Raw genomic sequence first — 24,060 nt, 5'->3', positions numbered from 1 at the left:
CCTTGCTTGTGGAATCAGCAGTATGCAAGATGCCATGAAACCCAGGGCCTGCAGGATTTTCCTTGCAGTCAGCTGGGTTTGTGTTGTCAGATTTTTGAAATAATCCGGTAATTGCTCTTGTTTTTCTTCTGTGAGAAAGGCCATTTGGGTGTTTGTATCCAGCTTTGCACCCAGAAAAATTATTCTTTGGGATGGAACAAGTCTTGATTTTTGAATGTTGACTGTGTATCCCAAGGCCTGTAGTAGGCGGATGGCATAGCTCAAGTGTTTTAACAATGTTTGTTGGCTGTCCGCTTGTATAAGGCAGTCGTCCAGGTATGGGTATATTTGAATCCCCTGAAGTCTGCAATGTGCAATTACTGATGCCAGACATTTCGTGAATACTCTGGGCACAGTAGATAAGCCAAAGGGCAATGCTGAGAATTGATAATGCTCTGAACCTGCAAGAAATCTGAGGTGCCTTCTGCAACTTTGTCTGATAGGGACATGCAGGTATGCCTCCTTGAGGTCTAGAGTTACCAGCCAGGACCCCTTGCCCAGCATGGGAAGGAGCTGCTGTAAGGTCAGCATTTTGAGTTTTGGCACGATGAGATAAGTATTCAGTGAGGACAAGTCTAGAATAGGCCTCCATTGCTTTTCTTTTCTTGGAACAAGGAATAGTCTGGAATTAAATCCTTGGCCTTGTTCTGTGAAAGGGACCTTCTCTATTGCCTTCATTTGTAGTAGTTTGGAAATCTGCTTCAAAGCCTCTGCCCGTTGATTTGGTGGCAGGTTTGGCATGCCTTGTCATTTTGGTAATGTATGAAAATGGAATCTGTATCCTTTGTCTATTATTTGCAGTATCCATTTGTCCTTTGTAATACTGTGCCAATTTTCTGAGAATAAAGATAGTTTTCCGCCCAAAGGTGCTTCCAATTGAGCCCTGGTTGGCGGACTCAAAGTCAAGTCATTGAGTCTGTGCTTGTGCAGTAGATGTAGGTCCTGCACTACCTCTCTGGGTAGGAGGCTGCCATTGACGTCCTCTGTAGGAGCCTCAAGCTTGCCCTCTACCTCTGCCATGCCTGTTTTGCCCTCTTTGAAATCTGTCTGTGTCCGGAAAGGACCAATTTTTAGAAGGCCAATTTCTGCTGAATCTTGGTGGTTGGACCTGGAGAAAATCTTTGACTGTTTGAACCGATTTAGCCTTTTCTTCAAATTTCTTTAAGACCTCTTGAGCCGCGGAACCAAATAATTTTTGTTTTTCCAGTGGTGCATCCAAAAGCTTTGCTTTAACATGATCTGGCAGTGTTTGTTCCTTCAGCCAAGCATGTCTACGTATGACTGCACCTGTCATTGCTGACCTACATGAAGCTTCCAATGCATCATAACCACACTGTAAGAAATGGTTGCTAACCTGTTGAGAGTTATGCACCAGATCCTGAAGGGCCTTGCGGTCTAGGGGTTCAGGAGAGGATAGTTTTTTATGCAATTCATCTAACCGATACTCTTGATATTGTATCATATGGAATTGCCAATTTAATGCTCTCATAGAAAGAGTGGAAGAAGTATACACTTTTTTACCCCATCTCTCTAAGGCCCTGGATTTCCTTTCAGAAGGAAGTGGATTCTTGGCAGTGGTAGTTGTAACCCCTTTAGGGCCCTGGGAAATAGTTTCTGGGTCAGCAGAGTGGCCCTTGTAAAGGTATAGATGTGAGTCCGGGACCCTGTAGTACCTGTCAGGTTTGACAGGGGCTGGAGGAAGGGAGTCAGGGGAAGTACTAAACTCAGAGTACACATCCTCTATAACATTCAAAACAGGAGGGATAGCCAAAGGTCTATGCTGAGGTAAATGTAAAAAAGTCCTTAACCTCTTTCCGGAATCAGAGAATTCCTGGCCTTGTCATTTGAAATGCTCTCTCATGGAGTGAAGGGTCTCCCCAAAGAAAAACTCTTCGGGTGGGGAGGCTGAGGGAATAGATTCCTCTGCATCAGAATCCTCGTAGGCCGGAAGGGCCTCCTCCTGGTAGTCCGAAAGGGCAGAGTCATCTGAGACCTCATCAGAAGACTGGGGATCTGTCTGCTCAACCCTGGGCCGTTTGCCTGGAGGGGGTTGAGAGCCCCTGTCTGGATGTGGCTGAGAGCCCCTGATTAAGGAAATAAGGTCCTCAGCCAAGGTTAAGATTTGTGAACTGGTAGTGGATCCCTGAGGAATAGACTTGGGAGGGAGAGATTTGGCTGTTTAGCAGCTTTAGCCCGTGTAAAGGCCTTAATGGACATGGATACAGGAGGCCTGGCTGCCCCACGTGCTGGGGTAGATTAATCAACAGAAATGGTGTTGGATATTTCCTGAGCACCGGTTTCAGACGGAAATTCTATGACCGACTCCGGAATGGCCTCCGGTACCGAAGTTACTGGTTGTGCGGTGTTGTCGGTCTGAAGCGGTAGAGATTCGGCTTCAGAAGAGACCGAGACACTCGCGGTAGGCCTAGGCGTGGAGTCGGCCGAAACCGCGGACCGTGTGTGTTGGTCCTTATCCTTTCGTTTTTTGGGTAAATGTGCTGTCGGAAGCTCCGACGGCATGATATAACAATAATTGTCCCCAAAAAATTCCTCTGCAAACTCTGCCCGACGCCTAAGAGTGCGTTTATTGAAGGAAGCACAGGCTGAACAGGCCGAGACGTCGTGGTCTGGGCCTAGGCAGGGTAAGCAGTAAGAGTGGAAATCCTTATGAGGTATTTGTTTCCCACAAGATAAACAATTATTAACTTTAACCGTTTGATCTGACATCGGCTGAGGCAAGAAAGAGTCCCCAACGGGGTACTTAGCTTTTTTGAAGTCTTCGGTAGCTGAAATCACAGGAGCTGGCCGACCGGCACTTGCGAACTGCTTCTGCTTCGGGCACCTCGCGGCAAGAAAGACTGGGGAACATGGCGTCGGCTGATGCTTTTATACCCCAGGCGCAATGACGTCGGGAAAAAGGGCGACATCAGCCGACGCTGGACCCAGACTTTGGAATCCGGCCGACCGAAGGGCTGCCGGAGGCAGGACAACCCATATGTAAGGACTGCAGATGCATCCTTGAAGGACATCATGTTTAAGGAAAGAAAGATCCAGAATTGGTTTCCAAGCATTTTCTTCCTTTGGCACAAAAACATCCTTGAATAAAACCCCTTTCCCACCTCAAAAGGGTGAACTGCTTCTATCACTCCCTGGGGCAGCATGTGATGAAGGATGGGTGGAATCTAGTCTAACAGATGAGGAATTAGCCTTGGAAAGGAGGAATTTCTTCCCATTGTCATCTGTAATATTGCTGAATGATCTTCACTGCCAAAGAGAAAAGTGGAGATTCAGACTCTGTGGAAGACAAGAGAGGGTGCCAGGGTGGGAGGGGGAAACAAAGTCTTAAACAGTCATTCTGACTTATTGGACTGTCCTTGGTTTTGGGAGTTTCCAGAACTCTCTTGGACCCCCCCTTGCCATTTCCTCTTAAACATCGGTTTACCTGTATTTTACTGAGACTGCTTATTTTGTTTCTTACCCAAACTGGATGAGGAGTAAAAGAATCCCTTGGAAATTTTGAAAAAGGAGGGCTGAAAATCTTAAGTAATTCTGTCTATCAGCTTACCCCATTCATTACATTTTTTGATCACCACTGAAGTAGAGGGGTCAAAAACTAAATCTCTATCCAAAGGAGAATTTAACTGTTATCATCTGGGAGGTTCTGAGAATACAGCCAAGCAAGCCTCCTCAAACCAGTGTCAGTGCCCTTAGTCACTGAAGAAGTATCAACAGAGTCATACGCACTCTGTATACAATAAGTAGCGACTTGAACAGAAGAAATTTAATTATTTTATGCAAATGTTTTTCCTTACAAGAAGCTGCTGCAGACAAAAATTTCTAATACTTTTCACAATTAGTCAAGACAAACCTTAACATATGAGCCTGACAATTCACAACTCTGAAAATCAAAGTTGCAGAAGGATACACTTTTTTCATACTTATCAATAATCTGTCCATCCTTATCAGAAACAGTAGAATTGGAATTGATTAAATGTTTATCAGCAGTAGGATTAACTAAAGCTATAGCTGCAGGGTCTAGTTTGGGAAGAATTTATACAAATTTAAGACTGAGGAACCTTATACACCCCCCATCTGCCTTTTTGGGGAAGCTGGCTGACTGTCAGAAAAACTGCAGGCAGTAACACACATCCTCCAAGACAAACAAAACTGGAGGGAATGGGTGCAGGTTCTGGAAATTCCTTTTGTGACAGCTCACAGTAGTTTCTCAGGGACTTTGAAACCTCAGTTTCTACCACTGAATACAATGGCACATTCTAGAAATAGTCTCAGAAAAAGAAACCCCCCACAAAGAATCAGAAAACTGCTCTCCTCCAAGTAAAGACAGAATCAGACATCTGAGGAAAAAATCCTGTATCTGTCTCTGCATCCTCCTGTGCAAATTCAGAATCTTGAATCTCTTCATAAAAGGAAGTTTTCATCTTTCTTTTACCACAACTATCTTACAAGAAAAATCAATAACCTGAATTAAACACTGACCCAGACTCAGCAAAATACCCCTTTCTCTGGAAAATTGAGGAGCAGATACACACTAAGTTTTATGTTTCTTGTAAACAGCAAACATGGGACCAGTGTTATTAGTTTTAGCAGCAACTTCCCTAGGGATAGACACACCATTCTGACAAAACTGGAAAGCCTTCTCAGTTTCCTCGCCCAGAAATAACAATAGTGTCTCTCCCTTGCCCACTGAGGGAACCCCCAGCAGCTGCAAAGAACATGGCTAACCCTCAGTCCACAGTGGCTGTAGGTGCTACACCAGAGGGATTGCTATAAAAGATGAGTGGTCTGAGGTACAATAAACAGCCACAGCACAGTCAACCACCTGTGGCTGAGGCAAATTGCTAGCCTGCTGTGGTGGCAAAGGTTCGCTTACCTTTTTTCTTTTTTGTGACTGGAATGAGAGTCAACTGTGGGACTGATAACTTGCACCACTGTGATGCAGAAAATGGTACCTCTTTCCTAGGGAAAACCAGCAACTGCAGGTAAAAATAAGTCTTTAAAAAGTCAATTCTTCCCCAGACAAGCTACACTATGCCAGCCACAAAGTAAAACAATTTCTCCTTAAAAAATAGATTTCAAATCTGCCAGGAAAAAAGAGCACTTCTGTTTAAAAGTACAGTACAATCTAGTGACACAGTCTGTTAAAACACTAGCTATATAATAACTTTCCTGAAAAAGAAAGTACAAATAAACATAATTATTAAATGGAAGTTTTTTCTCCGCAAAGGGGAATTATCTTCACAACAAAGGAAGAGCACAAGCTGACTGTCAACACTCAAAATCTCACAGGAGCATACTCCTCAACTGCAGTAAATCTTTGAAGGGCTTGGGCTCAAACTTTTTTTGAGCTGACTGACAGTTTCAAAACATGCAAAGTGCCTGGAAGCTGCCCCCTGTTATACCTAGACTGGACATAGCCCATATAACTAAGGCTACTGCAGCAGTAATCAATATGATGAACATCTACAGCTATACTAACCATTCCTGCAAGTTTGCTGAGGAGTAAGCATTTGCTAGATCAGCACATGGTAGTGACAGATCAGGAACTGATACTGGATTATACATTAGCTGGTGGCAGCATGGTGTGAGGAGAAAGACTCAACTCCCTAAGGGTATGCTCATATATATGTAAGTCAGTCTGGAGCTAGTGATTATTGCATCTCTTCTCTCACTACCAGTCAAGCTGTTAACTCTATGAAAGAGCAGATGTAATTCTGAACCCATGCCCATCTGCACACGGCCGCTCACTAAGTGTCCCTAACACATCTCTCCAATGAAAGTACTGGCTATCTTTGTCTATAAAGTATCTATCTGAAAAAAAAAAAAAAAAAGTCAGATGTTGGCTGTCAACTGACCAGCTGGGTAGAGAGCTTTTGTTGGTCTCTGAACTTCCTCATCATCATGGATCTAGAACGGTCAGTGAATCAATGTTACACACCGGCAAAAGATTGTCTGCAAAAACATTTTCATTACCATTCCAAATCTGCTGCTCATTTTTATAACCAGGACATCAGATGCAAACAAAACTTGCTATGTATGCATGTGTGCCAAAGACGTTGCTGCATGCAAATCTTTTGCAAAAATAATTCTGCACATACAACACATGTGAGGCAGAATGACCATCACTCAGTAGTGGCAAGCCTGCAAGTTGATGACAAATGTGCTATTGAGGAGTTTATTCAGAAAATTAAATGTTTTGTTGCCTTTTACTGCAAAATGTATTGTGCAACCCAGTGAATCTCATTTCTGGGGTTTTTACCTTTTTCTCCACTGTGGTGCAACTGTGGCATCAGTATATAAATATATATGATGAAAGATAATATTGTTAAAAGTCAGTTATTATGTGCTAACAGACTTACTAAACATGATAGTGATTTTGATAAGGAGAGTAGCTTAATGTGTGAAAAATGTAAATATAGAGGTTATCCTTCTGATGTTACTCATAAGGCTTTAAGAGTAGTTAATTCCTTAAGATATAATAAAGCCATTTTTGAGAAAACCACCATGAATAATGGAGAGTTTGGTGTTTGTATGCAAATTAATAATTCAGTAGATAGTTATAATATTAAGAAGTTAATTGTTAATAACTGGAAAATATTACAAAGTTCTACTGAGTTTAAAGACAGATTGGGAGACAGACCCCAGTTTATTTATAAAAAAGGCAAAAGTTTTAAGAATTTATTTCAGAGTAAAATGGAGAAACCTATTAATTTAAATATCAAAAAGTTAGGGATGCTCAAGTGTTTTAACTGCAAGTTATGTGATTACTTACTGACGGATGTCAGCGAAGTTAATATCAATGGTTTTAAGTACAATTTCAGCAAGTCTTTTAGTTGTAAGAGCAAGTATGTTGTATATTTAATTTTATGTCACTCATGCCCTTCTTTTTATGTAGGACGTACTGTCAGAGAATTATACAAACGTGTGTATGAACACAAACATGCTGTTGAAACAGGTGACGTGAAGAATGCATTAGCGAAGCATTATGCTTTGAGTAAATGTAATGTTAAGTTTAAGTTTATTGTTCTGGAAGAAATTTACAACTATGACAGTAGGTTTGATGCAGAGAGTGAATTAAGCTGGAAAGAATATATGTGACAAGTGAGGCTTAATGCATGTTTTCCACCCGGCTTAAATAATAGAGATGAGTTCACTGCTTACTTAAAAAGAAAGGGCTTGAAGCATCATTTAAAGAATATATGATGCATTGATTGTTTTCTAATTATTTAATTATCAGCTTGTTAGAATGCACTTTAAATGTTCAGTGCTTTGTATCATTATTCAGTCTGAAGAAGTCACTACAGGTGATGAAAGCGCTTACTGTTTAATGATTTATTAAAGTTTTTGGGTGTTCTTGGCCGTCTTTTTATTAGTATAAATATATATGTATGTATGTGTAAAACTGGAAGGTGAGGGGTTGGGGGCCTTTATTTAATGGTTTAAGGTGAACCATTTTCAATATTTATAAGACTCACATGCAAACCATCAATACTGACAATGTTTTGTTTCTCAAAGTGTTTAAAAATATATGTTAGGGTGTTAAATATTTTTTTGTGTATAACTCATTTATTTTCTGATTATTAACTTAATCTAAGTCAGGGATGCTGGGAAACCAACAGAGTATCCCAAACCACAAGGCACAGAAACAATATACATTTTTTTAACCCTCCCATACTGACATCCAATTCAACCATTAAGTTATGGGTTCACAGGAACTGGGTGCTCCCAGGCAGGATAAGAAACCTGCAGCCCCCATTTATTCTCACCCATGAATGCAAATCGGCCTTTCCAGTCCCTAGCAAAAGTCAGGTGGTGGGGAGGACAGCTTGCTGGTTCTGGGAGGTTGCCTATCTTCTCTATGTTGGAAGTAATTGTCTCCCATCTCAAAGGTTTCTCTAAGCATACTATTCCTATCTCACAAGGGGAAGTGGGCTTCTGTATGTTGGATTCCCCTGAGCTTTAGTGGAGCTAAGCATCATGACATCCTGGGGTCAACTGACTAGACCTCCAATGAATAACCCCTAGTGTTCCCAACAGAAGTCAACCTTTTCACAAGCCTGTGTCATCTCCTTCTCCCTCTTCCTCTTGGATGGGCAAGCTAGTAATGACCACTGAGTTCCACCTCCGCCCAGCTATCTCCTACAGACACCTGAGCCACTACTCAAACTTGCATCATCTACGCTGTAGTAAGGGCATAAACCTCTATGCCACAAAGTTGGCTAAGGGAGAGAACTAATTCTAAATGATGCACAGACTAATCACGGGAGAGAGAGACAGACACACGACAGATATCTAATACCAATTTTAGAAAAATTCCAATTGGTACATCTTTGGGATACACAAGAAAATCAAAACATCAAACAGAAACCCACAGTGACAAAGGCAGGATGTGCAACCTCTGTCATATGATACCTCATCTGAGAACCAAAGGAGTACTAATCACTGTGAAGTAGCAATGTTAATCTACTGCAGCACTGTGTTGCCCTTAAGAATATTGTATTTTTCTTCATAAAATACTTGTAAGCTACACTTTCCCCATTAGTCATTCCAAGACTAAACAAATAAGCATTTCTTTCTACTTACAGAGCTGTTGACTGCTGCCATATAACTTGCATCTGGGTCAATGTGGACAGAGTTCACTGACACCTCCTGCTCTGGAATTAGCTGTTCATTCTGATCAGTTTTTAGATCCCAAATATGGATGGCACCACTCTGATCACCGACTATCAGCTCAGCCTGTAAGAAAAACAGACAAAACAATGGACAGACAGCCTGTATAATGCTACCATGAAAAACTCACTTAAAGACAGTTCTACAACAGATGAAACTTGTATACAATATAACAAATAGAACTGTTTATGAAAATCAAATCTTTATTACAAAATACAATTAAAATAATCAGTGCCTCCAAGGTAATAAAAAATATCTTCTCTGCTATTAGACATGTTATGTGTCCAAATATCAAAGTCCAGGAGGATGAGGTGCCCAAAACAAAACCAATAAACAGGAAAAAAGCACCAGCAAGCCGTAACCACCTTAAAACCTTTTATGTGTTCCACAGCTGGACTTAGTTTTTTTTTTTTTTTTTACTTTGAGGTCATTGTGTGCTGTGTTGTGCTTTGCTTGCTGTGGAACACATTAAATGTTTTAAGGTGGTTACGGCTTGCTGGTGCTTTTGTCCTGTTTACTGGTATTATGTGTCCAAATATCTAATGATATGAAGGAAGTGAGGAGACAGTTAAGACAAAAGAAGACTTCTAGTTTTACTTTGAGCATTATATAGCCTGTATGATTGTCTGTGCGGAGCTTTATAAGCAGACATTTCAAACTTCTAAGATGCATTCTTCAACAATTTCTGGTCCTGTCTTATACTACACAAGACACTTAAATTAGTTATTTCACATATTCCTCTAGGATTTCAATAACAAGAAACTTCCTAACATAGATTTCCTAAGTTAAACTAATAAAAATACTGACAGTTCCACAACGTGAAAAACATCCTACAGAAAAAGGAAGACATTTCTGTTAAAAAATGTATGTTACTGCCATTACTGTTTTAGGAGTCCTGGGGGAAAAAAAACATCTTTATACTATATCAACAACACAGAATTATGGATCCCAAATAATGAATTTATTTTTAATTAATTTTGTTTTAGCACTGCCCATCATTTTTAAAACTATTAAGACTTCAACTTATGCAAATTAAAAAAAGACACTCTAACCCAGTAGTTATTTTCTGCACAAATTAAATGGTCAACAATTCACCCACAGCAAATTTTAAATCTCTGCCAAGTTATAAAATTTGCTAGCATTTTAGATCCAAAAATATCAGTCACGAAGAATCAGAACCCCTCACCAACAAATAAATAAAAGTAAAACAGAACTCCCAAAAACTGATTTCTGACTTTAAAAGAAAGAAAGCATTCTTGTAAATCATTCACCCCCAAACCTCTAGAATAAACTAATTCTGCATGTCAAGCAGTGCAACAATCTTCCTTTAAACATAAACTGGATAGGTACTGTAGATCAATGTGTATGTACGTACCTTTAAGAAGCTATTCAAGAGCTTGCACAAGTGTATAAATACTGAGCACATGCGAGCCTGACTGCCATTTTGTAGTCAGCTGCTGAGATGTATCATGCAAGCATGTGTATATATGCAAGGTCTGTCTCTTAATCAGTTTGTTTACATTTTGTAAAGCTGCTATCCATTCTGATGTGTTTCTATGTATTAAAGCATCTAAACGAACTACCCCGTCTACTTGTCATCTATGTTAGAGAGGGACGAGTGACATGCTGTCAAAAGCGGCATGTCTAAAAGGGCATGGTGTTAGAAGAGGCATATCTAAAGGGACATGATGATAAAGGAAGCATGGCCAAAATGATTGGTTGCCAGAAAGAGTTCCACTTTCTCCAACTTATGTCCAAGAAGTACCCGGTTGGTATTGGAGGATTACAGAGGAGTGGATCATCCCTACTGCATGTATAAGTTGCAAAACAGGTCAGAAATGAATTTCAGATGCTAAAACTTGCTCTAACTATTTTTTATTCACAAAATATGACAGGAGGCATACAGAATGCTCTAAACGATATTCGAATAAACAGATATTCCAATATTGATAAAAATATTCAAATTCCAATGGAAAATGTTTGAAATAAAGTCTGAATTGCATAAAACGAATAAAAGAGGAAACAACCTCATTTTCGCTAAGCACATATTTTTTGTATTAAAGACATCTGAGTTATCAGAAGTGTATAAAGTGTTTGCATATTTGTGTAGTGTTACAGTACAGTTATTTCACAAAATATAGCCACTACAGAGCGTATTTTGCAAAGTAATGTATATCGAAGAGTATATTGTGCATTTGAATGTTGTTACAGGCTCACAGAACAGTTTGTTCATATATAATTACAAGGGCTATATTTTCACTGTGTGTGTACATACTTTGTGGGCATGGCAGAAGGATTTTGAAAACCCAGTGCACTTGTGTTTGACAATAATACTGCAGAGAACTGGCGAGTGTTTGAGCAAGAGTATGACATTTTCATACAGGCTGCATTTTCTGATAAAGATGACTGTACAAAGTAATTTATTCTGCTTAATTTAGCTGGGTCAGAAGCTACAGAAAGGGAATGTTCATTTGTGCATGCACCTGCTGTCCATGCAGAAGAGGGGTGAAAACAGTCATACTGTTGTACCGGCTGAGTCAAGGGAGGACCCAGAGTGCTTAAAATGTAACCCCCACACAAATGCTACAAAGTAAAGGCACTTATTTTACACAAGGGATCAACAGCTAGGCGAAATCTTTGCAGCATATATAACTGACTTGAGAAATAAGGCTAAAACATAAAAGACAGATGTGTGTGGTATTAAGATAATGCTGTGAGAAAGATTTTGCTTCGTGACAATGATTTAACTTTGAATAAGGCCAGTGAGATTTGTCAGAGATACGAGCTCACAGAAAAACATACAAATATGTTTACAAATGAGAATAGCTCTAGAAGGTACAGTGGCAAAGCTCATGTTGATAGTATGCAGCATGTGGTTAAAAGAAACAGGCATATGCACATAGCAGCAACTGTAGCCCCTGCAGCACCCACTGGTAAACCCTAGAGCTTTCCAGCAAGTTCTAGAGTTCACAGTCTCAGTGAAGCACAAGAGTGAGTCAGCAAACAGACATAAGGGTGAGGGCAAGCGCTTACCTAGTTTCATTGCCAGCTGTCGTAACTGTGGTGGAAATCATGAATCTAAAAGGGAAAAATGTTTAGCTTTTGGTCAGCAATAAAACAAATGCAATAAATGAAATAATTTCAAAAGGTTTTGTAAATCTAAAGGCTCACATTCTTTTATTAAAAGGGAACATTTCAAGAAAAGAGTCGATCAACTGGAGAGCTGCAACCCTACTTTTATGTTGATGGTGTGTCAGTACTTCATGAAACAGTTAATGCAGTAGATTTATGGGCAAAGAACGAAGTATTTAGTACTGTCTGAATAATTGGAAAACCCACAGAGCTCAAACATGACACAGGTTCCAAGTGCAATGTTATGTCAGCAGCAACATTTGCCAGTTAGTGTGTGTCATGGTGAAAGGCTTGATTTGGCAAAGTGTGTGAAGCTTGTTGCTTATAGTGGACAAGAAATTCAGACTGAAGGCTCAGTAGTGTTTTCATGTTTTTCTGTTGGGAGATGTTATGACTTGTTATGGTATGTGATCAAGAGGTACGTCCAGTCATTATTACAACTCTGACAGTTTGAAAATGGGACTGATTTAATTTAATAAGGAAGTCCATCAAGTCAGCTTGAAAGACCACTACTCTAATTTCAGCCAGTATATTTTTCAACCTATGCTGATCCTTTCAAAGAATAACTATGGAAGCTTCTAGTTCTGTACTCCATAAGGTTAGACCCAGATGTCAGTCCAGTTATTAGGCCAGCTCGAAAAGTTCTAATACCCATGCAGGACAGAGTCAAAGCAGAGTTAGATAAAATGGTGTGACAAGGTGTGATTTGTCCAGTTGATGTAACTGAATGGGTCTCTTCCATGGAGGTAGCTCATAAGAAAAGCTCAGATGACATCAGAATATGTATTGATCCATGAGATCTGAACAAAGCACTAAAAATACCTCATCATCCAATGCGCACAGTCAAAGAAGTTGCAGCTCTGATGCCAAATGCCACTGTTTTTTCTGTCTTAGATGCAAAGATTTCATATTGGCAAATTCAGCTTGACAGGAAATCCTCATTGCTAACTATGTTCAGTACTCCACTTGGCAGGTACAGATTTTGAGAATGCCATTTGAGATGCATTCTGCGAGTGAAGTCTTCCAACGTGCAATGGAGCAACTATTTTCTGGGTATCCTTGTGCTATTATAGTAGATGACACACTAGTAGGAGGTAATGGTGAAACTGAGCAAGACAGAAACCTCAGAAAAGTTCTGGAAAGAGAACATCAAGTGAATCTTAAGATCAATCCACATAAATGTAAATTCAGGCTACAAGAGGTTACTTATGTTGGTCATTTACTTACCAGTTCAGGCCTACGACCAAACCCTTCAAAGCAAACAGCCATTCTCTAAATGCCAGCTCCAGACAATGTTAAGCCCCGCAACATTTTCTTGGCATGGTTAATTATCTATGCAAGTTCATTCCAGACTTCAGCCAACTTTCAGCACTGCTCAGAGAGCTGTCATGTAAAGATGTATCCTGGTCTTGGTTAGAGCAACACCAAAAAGCATTTGATGTCCTGAAACATAGAATTGCTAGTTCACCAACTCTCAGTTACTATGATGTTCACAAGCCAGTTACTCTCTCATGTGATGCTTTAAATTTTGGTCTTGGTGCGGTCATTCTACAAGAGGGTCAACCTGTTGCCTATGCATCGAGAACTCTTACCCAAACTGAAATGCAGTATGCCCAGATCAATCTTTTGGCAATTGTGTTTGCACGTTCAAAGTTCCATGATTATGTTTATGGTAGACCTATCCAGATCGAAACAGACCACCAACCTCTAGTCACTATCTTGAGAAAGCCTATGCATTCAGCTCCAGCCAGATTGCAACTCATGATGCTGAGATTGCAAACATATAATTTTACTCTTGTCTACAAGAAAGGCAAACTTCTTTATCTTGCTGATACATTATACAGATTGCCCAGAAACACCACTGTACAGTATGAGAATGAGAATCTTGATTTTGAAGTCATGAAAGTAAGACATTTTTCTTCATGTCTTGATGAGTTGAGAGATCATACAGCCACAGATCCACTTTATTAATCAAGGATGACCGTCAAAGCAATCCAGTTTACCTCAGGAAGTGCAACCTTATTTTCCATATAGAGATGAGACTTTGTCTGACAATGGTATCATTATGAAAGGTCCTACAGTAACTGTTCCAAAGTCCTTGCAACAATAGTACATTACTGCAGAATAACAGGTGTGTTGTACCTTTAAGAAGTATTTCCACGATCTGTGTGTACATATAAATACCAAGCATATGTTAGCTTCAGTGCCATTTTGAAGGTGCGGCCAGAATGTTAACATCCATGTGCATGATAGCTAAACAGTTTATAAGTTAAAGTTACTTAACCTCATTTATGATGTGTTTGCATACAATAAAACTGTTTGAACAAGAACCCATGATGCTCGCTTGTTTTATCCTGACCTGGCGAGTGACATGGTGTCAGAACCGGGATGGCAAAGACTACTCTTCAGAGCCACAAGGTGCAGAGGTAATGGGGAAGGCAAACTAAAAGAACCGAGTGCAAAAGAGGATCAGAAACAAGTCAAAGGTAAAACAGAACACACACATGAATGATTTATGTATTGAAAGAGGTTAAATGGAGCATTACAAGGGCACAAAACATATTGTTAAGCAAATGAACAGCACAGAAACATTTATTAAGCAAACGAGAAGTAGAAAAGAGCTCATTAATCAGACAAAATATTTGAAACAGAGTTATTTGATAAAGAAGGCAATAGAAAACTACACAAAGTGCTCAGAATTGCCCCAGAATTGCAAAACGAGCATGTTTAAACTTAGACGAGCATGTTTAGAGTTAAAATGAGCACAATTATAATAGGCATGAAAAGAGATTAAATGAATATAGCAAAAGGGCAGAAAAGGGCACATTAAGTATAAATAAAGCAAAGGTGACTGCATGTGTTTTGGGAAAATTACTGTGTTTTGCACAAATTACTACTTTGCATCAACTGAAGCATTGAATAGCATAACTAGAGTAGTTCAAAGCATCTCAAAGTGTGTAAAAGTGCTTACAGTGTGTGCTTACTACTGTGCATTTATTCCAAAGAGTTTGTTGTGTGCAAAGTGCAACTATTTCATGAAGTGCAGTCAAGTGAAGCCATTTCAAAGAGATTCTTGTGCCTGGGTGCGTCTGTTCAGAGTGCCACCATTACAGTGCGTCTCTTGCACTATACAGAGTTGTTTGGCACAGTGTAGCCATTTCGGGGAAGTTCCAGTGTGCTGTTTATTCACAAAGTGCAGTTATTTTGAGGCGTTTCTCACTCTGAGCTTCTTCTGCGCTCAATGCATTCGCAAACTGCAATTACTTCAAGACAATAAATTCGCAAAGTGCCATTATTTCGAAAGTTTATTCATAGGTTCATAGGTTGAAACAGTTTATTCTCAGAGTGCCAAGATAGCTTATTTGCAAGGTACAATTGCTTTGACACAGTTCATTCATAAAGTGCCATTGCTTCGAGATAGTGTATTTGCAAAGTGCAGTTACTTCAAAATGTTTCTTGCCCTCAGCTTCTATTGCTTAGTTTATTCGCACTGTGCAATTGTTCGAAATGCTTCTTAAAATGCTGATAAATGACTCTGGCAGTAAAATGTTGATAAATGGCATTGGCATTAAAGCAATTACAAGACAAAGGCTCATACAGTAAGATAATGATAAATGACTTTAGCATTACTGGCTTTACAAGCTAAATGGCTCATATAGTAAAATAATTTCAAGGAAAGTAGCTTTTACAGTTAAGAGATTTCGAAGTGTTGTAGTGCCCAGGAAACTTATTTTGTGAAATTCAGTTATACAAAGGCTCACTGTGTTGTTACAAGTACTGGAAAAATTTCAAGCACATGTGTATATGTGTATGTACAAGTGTGTATGTTCGTGTGTATTTACAAGAGATTTCAGTGAGATATGTCAATATGAAGACTGATTTTGCAAGCCACAACCACTAGCGTTTGATCAGATTACAGAGAATTGGAGAATATTTGAACATGAATACGATATATTTATACAAGCCGCTTATTCTCAAAGATGCATGTACCAGGGCATACATTTTGTTGAACCTAGCAGGGTCAGAAGCCATTGAAAGGGAGTGTTCATTTGTCTATGCACCAGCACTGTATGAAGGTGAAGAAGAAACTAGCCGTGTTGTTGTGCAGGCTGAATCAAGGGAAGACCCAGAGTGTTTAAAGCGCTAATTCAGAGAGATGTGTAACCCTCAGAATAATGTTACACTAGAGAGGCATTTGTTTTACAGGAGAGATCAAAAGCAAGGGGAAACTCTCACAGCTTATATTACTGACCTGAGAAACAAAGCTAAAATGCATAGGTTTGGTGATTTTAAGGATGAGTTAATAAAGGACAGACTCGTGTGTGGTACTAATAATGCTGCTGTGAGATTCTCTGACAGTGATTTAATGCTAAGTAAAACTGTTAAGATTTGTCAGATTCGTGAATTACACAAAGACACACAAAAATGCTTTCTAGTGATAAGAGCATGGTTTCAGTAGGCTCCAGAACTCATGTAGACAGTATGCAACATGTGACAGGCAAAAGCAGGCCTATGCACATGGCAACAGCAGCCCCTGCAAGGCTTCAAGGTAAAATCCGTATTCTTCTAGCACATTCCAAGAACAGTTCAGTTAAAGCAGCATGCTCAATGCAAAACCAAGGTCAAGACTGGGAGCAACTGCGAAGTAGTGGATACCAATGTTGTCTGGGCCAGTCTGGAGCTATGATGAAGACCCATGGTTTCTCATCCCTTATCTTTAACAGCACTCTGGGAAGAAGAGGCAGAGGAGGGAATGCATATATCAAGAGTGGTGTCCAGGGGAAGGACAGAGCATCCACTTTCCAAGCTTTGTTATGATGATCCCTGGTGCAAAAGGTTGGAAGGTGGTGGTTTGTTGGAGATGAGAAGAGATCCACCTGGGGAGTGCCCCAACGCTGAATGATGCGATAGAAGATGGTCTTGTTTAGTTGACACTCGTGAGGATCCAGGACCTGCCTGCTCAACTGGTCTGCCAAGGTATTGAGCCTTCTTGGAAGAAACTGTGCTATAGGTGAATGCCCATGGAAGCTGCTATGGACCACAGTATCATGCTTTGTCTGCACAGGGGGTCAGAGTGTGTCTCTCCCTGCATGTTGATGTACCACATGATTGTGGTATTGTCTCTCCTGACCAGAGAAGTACCAGGAGATAGAAGATGTCTGAAAGGCAGTAAGGCCTGCTGGACTGCCATCAATTCCTCCAGATTTATGTGCAAATGAACCTGTTGAAGGTTCCAAGTCCCCTGAATGCATCTGCCCTCTAGATGTACTCCCCAAGCATAGTCCGAGACATCTGTGGTGAGAGTTTGGCTGGCAGGAGGTGGACAGAAAGGCAGGCCTTTGTTCTGTGCACAGACCGTCGCCCACCAAAGGAACTCCATTTGCAGGAAGGGAATCAGAGGAAGTATCAAGTCTAAATCCTGAGTGTCTTGACACCAAAGGTTTTTGAGGTACCATTGTATTTTCCTCATATGCAGTCTTGGCATATGGAATCATCAGAATACATGAAGCCATGAATCCCAGGGTTTGCAAGAATTGCCTTGCAGAGAGCTGGGTCATGCTTGCCAAATTTCTGAAGTAATTCGAAAGATCCATTTGTTTCTCTTGAGGGAGGAATACCATCTGGCTGTGTTCATGCTCGCTCCCAGGAATACAATCTCCCCGGAGGGTACCAATTTTTACTTCTTTTCATTGATGGTGTAAGCACAAAGAGGTGAGAAGGTTCTTTACAAAGTCCAAATCCTTCAGAATTTGCTCTGGAGAGTTTGCCTGAATAAGACAATCATCCAAGTAAAGGTAAATTTTAATGTTTCAAGTCTGCAAAAAGCAATGACTGGAGCCAGGCATTTGGTAAAAACTCTGGGAGCAGTAGATAAGCCAAAGGGCAGTGCAGAGAATATGAAGTTCCTGTTCCCCACCCTGAAGCAAAGGAACTGCCTGCAGCTTTCCCTTATTGGGATGTGCAGAAAAGCTTCTTCACCAGCCAGGAATCCTTTGCCAGCATTGGCAGCAACTGCTGAAGAGTGAGCATTTTGAATTTGGGAATTACCAGAAAAGTGTTTAGAATTGACAAATCCAGAATAGGGTGCCAAGTGCCCCCTTTTTTGGGGACCAGGAAAAGTCTTGGGTAGAAACCCTGGCCTAGGAATTGGCTCTATTGCTCCCAGGTTTAGTAAAGAAGAAACTTGTGTTTTCTGCTTGTGCCCTTTGATTTGGGGGGATATCTGGGTATCCTTGGTGGACAGGGAAGGTGTGCAAGGAGAACTTGTAGCCGTGGGATACTATTTTCAGCACCCATTTGTCGTCTATGATGGTGAACCAGACATCTGCAAAAATGACTAACCTTCCCCCCAAAGGAAACCCTGGGCCCGCAGAGGCAGGCAGGGGAAGTCCAGAGTAATTGGGTATGCTTACTTTGGGAAGTTTGCTTAGAACTCTCCGATTTTGAAGAGGAAGCCTTGCCAGTGCTTAGCCTTTTGAGGGGTGGAATTCTGTCTCCTAGAAGACCTGTAACCCCTAGACCTGGTGCGAGTCTGTTTACTAAGGTCAGGAAAAGTCCAATTCTTAGAAGGGTAATGTCTACTAAAATGAGGGGGCTGAACTTGTAGAAAATCCTCAACAGTTTGCATAGATTTGGCCTTATCCTCCAACTTTTTCAACACCTCTTCTGCTTTACTACCAAAAAGATTGTCATTGTGCAAAGGCACATCCAGTAATTTAGATTTGACAGGTTCAGAAAGGGGCTGCTCCCTGAGCCAAGCATGTCTTCTAATGACAGAACCAGTGGCTGCTGCCCTGCAAGAAGCCTCCAAAGTGTCAAAACCACAAGGTAGAGAATTGTTTAGTGACAAAAGTGGCAGAATTCAATAAATCTTGCATGTCCTTACTCTCCATCAGAGAAGGAACATCAGCACTTTTAGCCTTAATGCCTTCCAAAGTATGCTGCTGATACTTAAGCATATGAAAAAGACAATTAACAGACCTAATAGCCAGGGTGGAAGAAGTATAAACCTTTTTATCCCATCTATCCAAGGTCCTAGATTCCCTGTCAGAAGGAACAGGATTTTTAGCAACCGTGGCTTTAACACCCTTAGGGCCCTGAGAAATAATCTCTGGATCAGCAGTAGGATTCTTGAAAGGGAACGGATGAGAATCAGGAACTCTGTAATACCTGTCGGGCTTTCTGGGAGCAGGAGGAACAGAATTAGGAGTCAAAGATTTCTCCATGAAAACATCAACAACTTCCAAAACCACAGGGATAGCCAAAGACTTATTCTGTGGCAAATCCAAGAATTCCCTAATCTGTTTCTTAGACTGAGGGTAGTCCTGACTTTCCCATTTGAAATGCTCCCTAAGATTATTCAGAGTATCTCCAAAAGAAAAATCTTCTGGAGGGGAGGCAGAAGGGATGGAGTCTTCCGCATCCGAATCCTCAAAACCAGAATAAAGTGGAGAGTTTCCCTCTTCATCAGCAGAGCTACTGGAAATCTCAGAGTCTAAGGCAGAGAAAGCTTCTGGGAACAATTCCCTAATCCTTTTAGGAGCAGGTGGCTGAGAGCCCTTGATAAGGGCCAAGAGATCAGTGGCCATTTTAACCATCTGAGCCCGAGGCATTTGAGGGGAGGCCGGCGCCTGCTTAGAAGTAGATTTTCAGCTGGATGGCCTGCTAGAAAGCCGGAGGGACTCAGGAGGCTTAGCCACCGCAGAAGATTGAATCAAGGCAGCCGGTCTGGATCTGGTCTCCAGGAGGAGAAAAGAGGCCTCAGAAGCCGGCGCCTGCTTAGCGGCTCCGGATCCAGAGGCGGCGATTGGCAGAGGGTCAGAAGACGAAGTGGAAGCCTGCAGTATGAAGGACTCAGAAAAGGTCTCCGCAGACACCTGCTGCTGAACATCTGCGGACTGCAGGGGCAAAGAAAGCACCTTACTGACTACCGCTGGGCCGACAACCAACTTAACAGGGACGTTGTCAGCTAATTTGACCCTAACCATGTCGCGGTCCTTATCCTTGCACTTCTTAGGAACATCTGAAGTCGGGAGACCAGAAAATGCCATACCGACGAGCTTAGACCAAACTCCGAAATGCTTGAACAAGATCCTAGCTCTACGGCGTATGGTACATGGGTTGAAAGAAGCACGGAGAACACAATTAGGGACGTCGTGCTCAAGGCCCAAACAAGTAATACAATAAGAGTGAAAATCACAGTGCGGAATCTGTTTTCCACAGGCAAGACAGTTATTAACTTTCTCTGACATTTGTTAAAGCAAGAAAAGAGGGTCCCCAACATGGTACTTATCTGAGGAGGTCTTCAACTATGCAGTCTGAATACAAAAAGAAGGTAGTCAGCCTACCGGCACTCGTGCAAAATGCTTCTGCTTTGGGCTCCGTGGCAAGAAAGACTGAGGAAAGGGCATCGGTTGCCTTCTTTTGTACCGGACGTCAGGCTTAAGCAGAAGGCAGCCGACGTCATATACCAAGGACGTTGGTATTCTGGCTGACTGTGGGCTACCAGGAGACGGATAACCCATTTTGTAAGGACTGCAACAGTGAAATACGATGAACATCTACACTTAATGGAATGGCGAGCTACCTGGGAAGAAGCCCATAACAGAAACAAGGCAGAAGTCTTTCCCTCAGAATCAGGAGGGTATACGTAATAATAAGTGAACTGTAGGATACACCACGAGAACTTAGTTGCAGACAAATCACGAATTCATCAGTTGTAAAACAAACGTTGCTTTATTCCGTTGACATACACAAAAGTAAAAAAGATGAGCGCTTTCGCGTGTACTATACACGCTTCTTCAGAATCAGGAGGGTCATAAATAACCTGGCAAGCCTGAGAAAGGAGAGACAAAACACATTTGGTCATATGAGTTTGAAAATTAACAGCCCGAAATGCTAGAGTGGCTGAAGCATAAACCTTTTTACCCAACCTTTCCATGATCCTGCTGTCCTTATCAGAAGAAAGACACTTAGTAGAAGGCAGTAATTTAGAAGGCTTGTCAGATGCCACAGAAACCATCAAAGGGTCAGCAGATGGACACTTACAAAGGAATTTGCAGTTATCAGTCACTTTATAAAACCAATCCGTTTTTTTAGGAGCAGGTGGCTGAGCGCTTGGGGCCCAAGATGCAGAAGAAAAGGCATCCAATAAAGTAGCCAAAACAGGAGGAACAGCAGAGGGTCTAAGACTCCACCTGAAGGAGCTCTCATCAAAACTGCACTTCAGAACAAAGCCATTTAAAGAATTCCATCATCCTGGCAATGGTATCCCCAAAGGAAATCTCCTCAAAAGGAGATTCAAGACTAAACAGACTCCTCTTCCTAGGAGCCATAATCCAAAGGAGAAGGAATATGGGTAGAAGAGGCAAGGGATTCCTCATCAGAATCCTCTTCCTTAGAGGAATCCTGATCCCTAGATCTCTTGAGGGGGAGGATGACCAAAGAGCAGCTGGAAAAGAGAACCCCTGAGCAGGCTTCAAGGCCATAAGAGCATTGAGCAAACCCTGTGTAAAATTCTGCCATTCACTTTGAGGGTCTTTAGCAGCAGAAGAAATATGTTTTGTCTTTTGCTTATTTTTTAAAGGGATGTCTGCCTTATGAAATGCAAAAGGCTCTGACGCTGGCCTACATTCAATAATCATAGTCGGGACTTCCTCTCTTACCAGTATCTGAGGAAACCCCCTAGGCCCTTCAGTGATCATCAGCCATGACTAAAATGGATGCCTGCAAGGTCTCCGAGGATGTGCGAGAAGCCGGATCCATTGCCTGCCTCTGAATCCAACCCAGGAATAGGACAATCCTCAAGGCTTCCACCAGCTTCAAGAGAGACGCCAGGTGAAGGAGGCACAACTGAAGAATCTGACCTGACTTTTTTTTGGCCTTCTTTGAAGACGGTGACCCTCAGGCCAGGAAGTACTTTCCATAGTGTATTTCGCTAAAAGCTTTAGACGCTGGTTTTCAAGATAGATAGCAAGGCATGAAAGGCAACTACATAAGGTCTTTGGAATAAAAGCCTGACAAATAGTGCAGGATGTATGGTCGTGAGAAACACCTAAACAAAACAAGCACGGTTTGTGACTATCTTTATGGGCAATCTGTGTCCCATACTGGCATTTACTCTTTCTGGATGACAAGAAACCCCACAACACAAATGTAAAAGCATAAAAGAAGAAGCAAAAAAAACTCCCAATGGGGCACTTATCTGAATGGCTAGGTAAACCAGCAACAACTCGAATGATCAGACGGACGATCAAAGATGGCTTTCGGACTGGCGGCAAAGAAGCTCTGAGGATGACACGTCCGGAAGTCACATTTATGCCCTACATGTTGCTCAGGGAGCATATATGTGATGCATGGCATATCATTAGCAACCTAAAGGCTTTGGTATACCAGCTGGATGTTGGGCCGCCCTTGGCGGGGGATCCCTCATGTTATGAATACTGTGACATTGAAATGGAAGGACATCTTTCTTTAACCTGATGTCTTCCCACAATGCTGGTATCCACTAGGTGTCCAAGGATTACCATCCTAGCAAGCGCTAATGTTTTTTTGGACACCGTTTTATGCTACTGAGTCAACTATTCGAGTCTTGAACAGAGTCCATTTAGACTCCATGTCTAACCTCCTCAACAGATCTTCTTGAGAAGCAGCAATGGCTGCATATTTGGGTTTCCTAGGTCTGTCAGGCCACTGCTGTGGCCATCTGATTCAAGCCACCACCAAATGATGCTTAGATAATAGCTCAGCACCTTGCATAGCACAAGTGTCCAGTACATACAGGTTCAGATCTGAAGACACATCTGCAAAGTCAATTAGTAACCTTCACCCAAAGTTGCTTTGGTACCCAATAGATATATGAGAATCCTTGTGTTTGAACAAGGTTGTTGTTAATGACAATACATTACCAGCAAAGAAGCCCAGAAAGAGTTTACCAGACAGGTTCACATTAGGCAAAATGTTCCATCTAATTGCATACCTCCAGATACTTCCATCATACCCAATATGAAACTGCTCATATACTAGGACTGAGAGAGATTTGCTTAGTCTACATTTGTACAAACACTTGTTCAAATTTAGATAATTCTATATTTATGGTTTGTTTATAGCATATTTACATATTCAATTACATTGTTTTTTTTTTTCATATGCCTTTTGCCTTCCCAACAGCTTTCCATTAACCTTTCTCTTATGAACTGTACTATTTATTCCATATCAGTGAAAACATGACCAATGACTTGAGTGACAACCAACCAAAGGGAGTAGTCATCCAGGTAAGTATGAAGGTTGTTCTGTTCCAACTACCCATACACCATCAGTCTTTCTTGAAGCCTTCTGCCTACTGGCCTGCTCACTAGTTCACTGCCACAGGCCATCCATACCAGTAATGTGAGGGCCTACAGGAGAGGTTCATTTCCTTCAATAAACTTCCCAGTCTCAAGACATAGCAAGTGACTTGCAGCTACCCCAACTGCCGCCAATTCCCTGACTTGTCTGCTGGCCAACAAGGAAGTACTCATTAATGCAAGCAGTTGAATGTATGCTTGTTTAAGCCCCAACTCCTCTACCAAATGAATGATGTAAGCACTGCTATCACTACAAAGGCAGGCTGCGTCTTCCCATGTGTATGTATGCTCTCACAAATATTCTGCTAAAGGATACTTATACCAGCTTGGCACCATCAAGTCCATATTCCCAGTCCTGGCTGCTTCTGACGCCGTACAAGTTTCAACTTGCATTATCATGATCAGTTAGGTATTACCACACTCCCTCTCACAAGGCTGGACACACACGCCAGTATTTGAACTCTGGTTGTCTGGGTTGTTGTCAGCAGACCTCTCAACTGTCCCTGATTTTGAGTTAAATTTCAGCTCAGTCCCTCTTAACCCCTCTTAACAGTGGTACCCTTTGGACAAAAGGTGGCGAGTTATACTTAATAAATAATGACAATAGTTAAAAACTAAACATTTATTTTACTTCAGGAAATGTATATTAATTCATATTCTCCAATAATGTTAATGTCTCAAGTTAATAGAACTAATATTTTATAAGTGTCCCTGATTGTCCCTGACTGTGTTAAGATTTGTCCCTGACTGGTTGAGAGCTATGGTTGTCAGGGCTTTCTCTCACTATGCTGAAGAGTTCTGTGTTGGCTCTATAAATACACAGCATGACACACACACACACACACACACACACACA

General features: G+C 41.3%; 1 protein-coding gene across 4 annotated transcripts in view; it reads right to left on the bottom strand.

The window, feature by feature from the left end:
- MLST8 (MTOR associated protein, LST8 homolog) overlaps window positions 1-24,060 on the bottom strand; it is a 597,189-nt gene that overhangs the window by 196,763 nt on the left and 376,366 nt on the right. For all 4 annotated transcript variants that reach the window (XM_044089213.1, XM_044089214.1, XM_044089215.1 and 1 more), the window contains one exon: window positions 8,641-8,793. In XM_044089213.1, the coding sequence (XP_043945148.1) occupies window positions 8,641-8,793 (153 nt within the window). The remainder of the gene's footprint in view (window positions 1-8,640; window positions 8,794-24,060) is intronic.

The sequence above is a fragment of the Protopterus annectens genome, chromosome 12.part0, assembly GCF_019279795.1.
Source record: "Protopterus annectens isolate FY-2018-M chromosome 12.part0, PAN1.0, whole genome shotgun sequence".
Classification (NCBI taxonomy): domain Eukaryota; kingdom Metazoa; phylum Chordata; order Ceratodontiformes; family Protopteridae; genus Protopterus; species Protopterus annectens.
The sequence above is the reverse complement of the archived record's forward strand: the minus strand, read 5'-3'. Positions and strand labels throughout refer to the sequence as shown.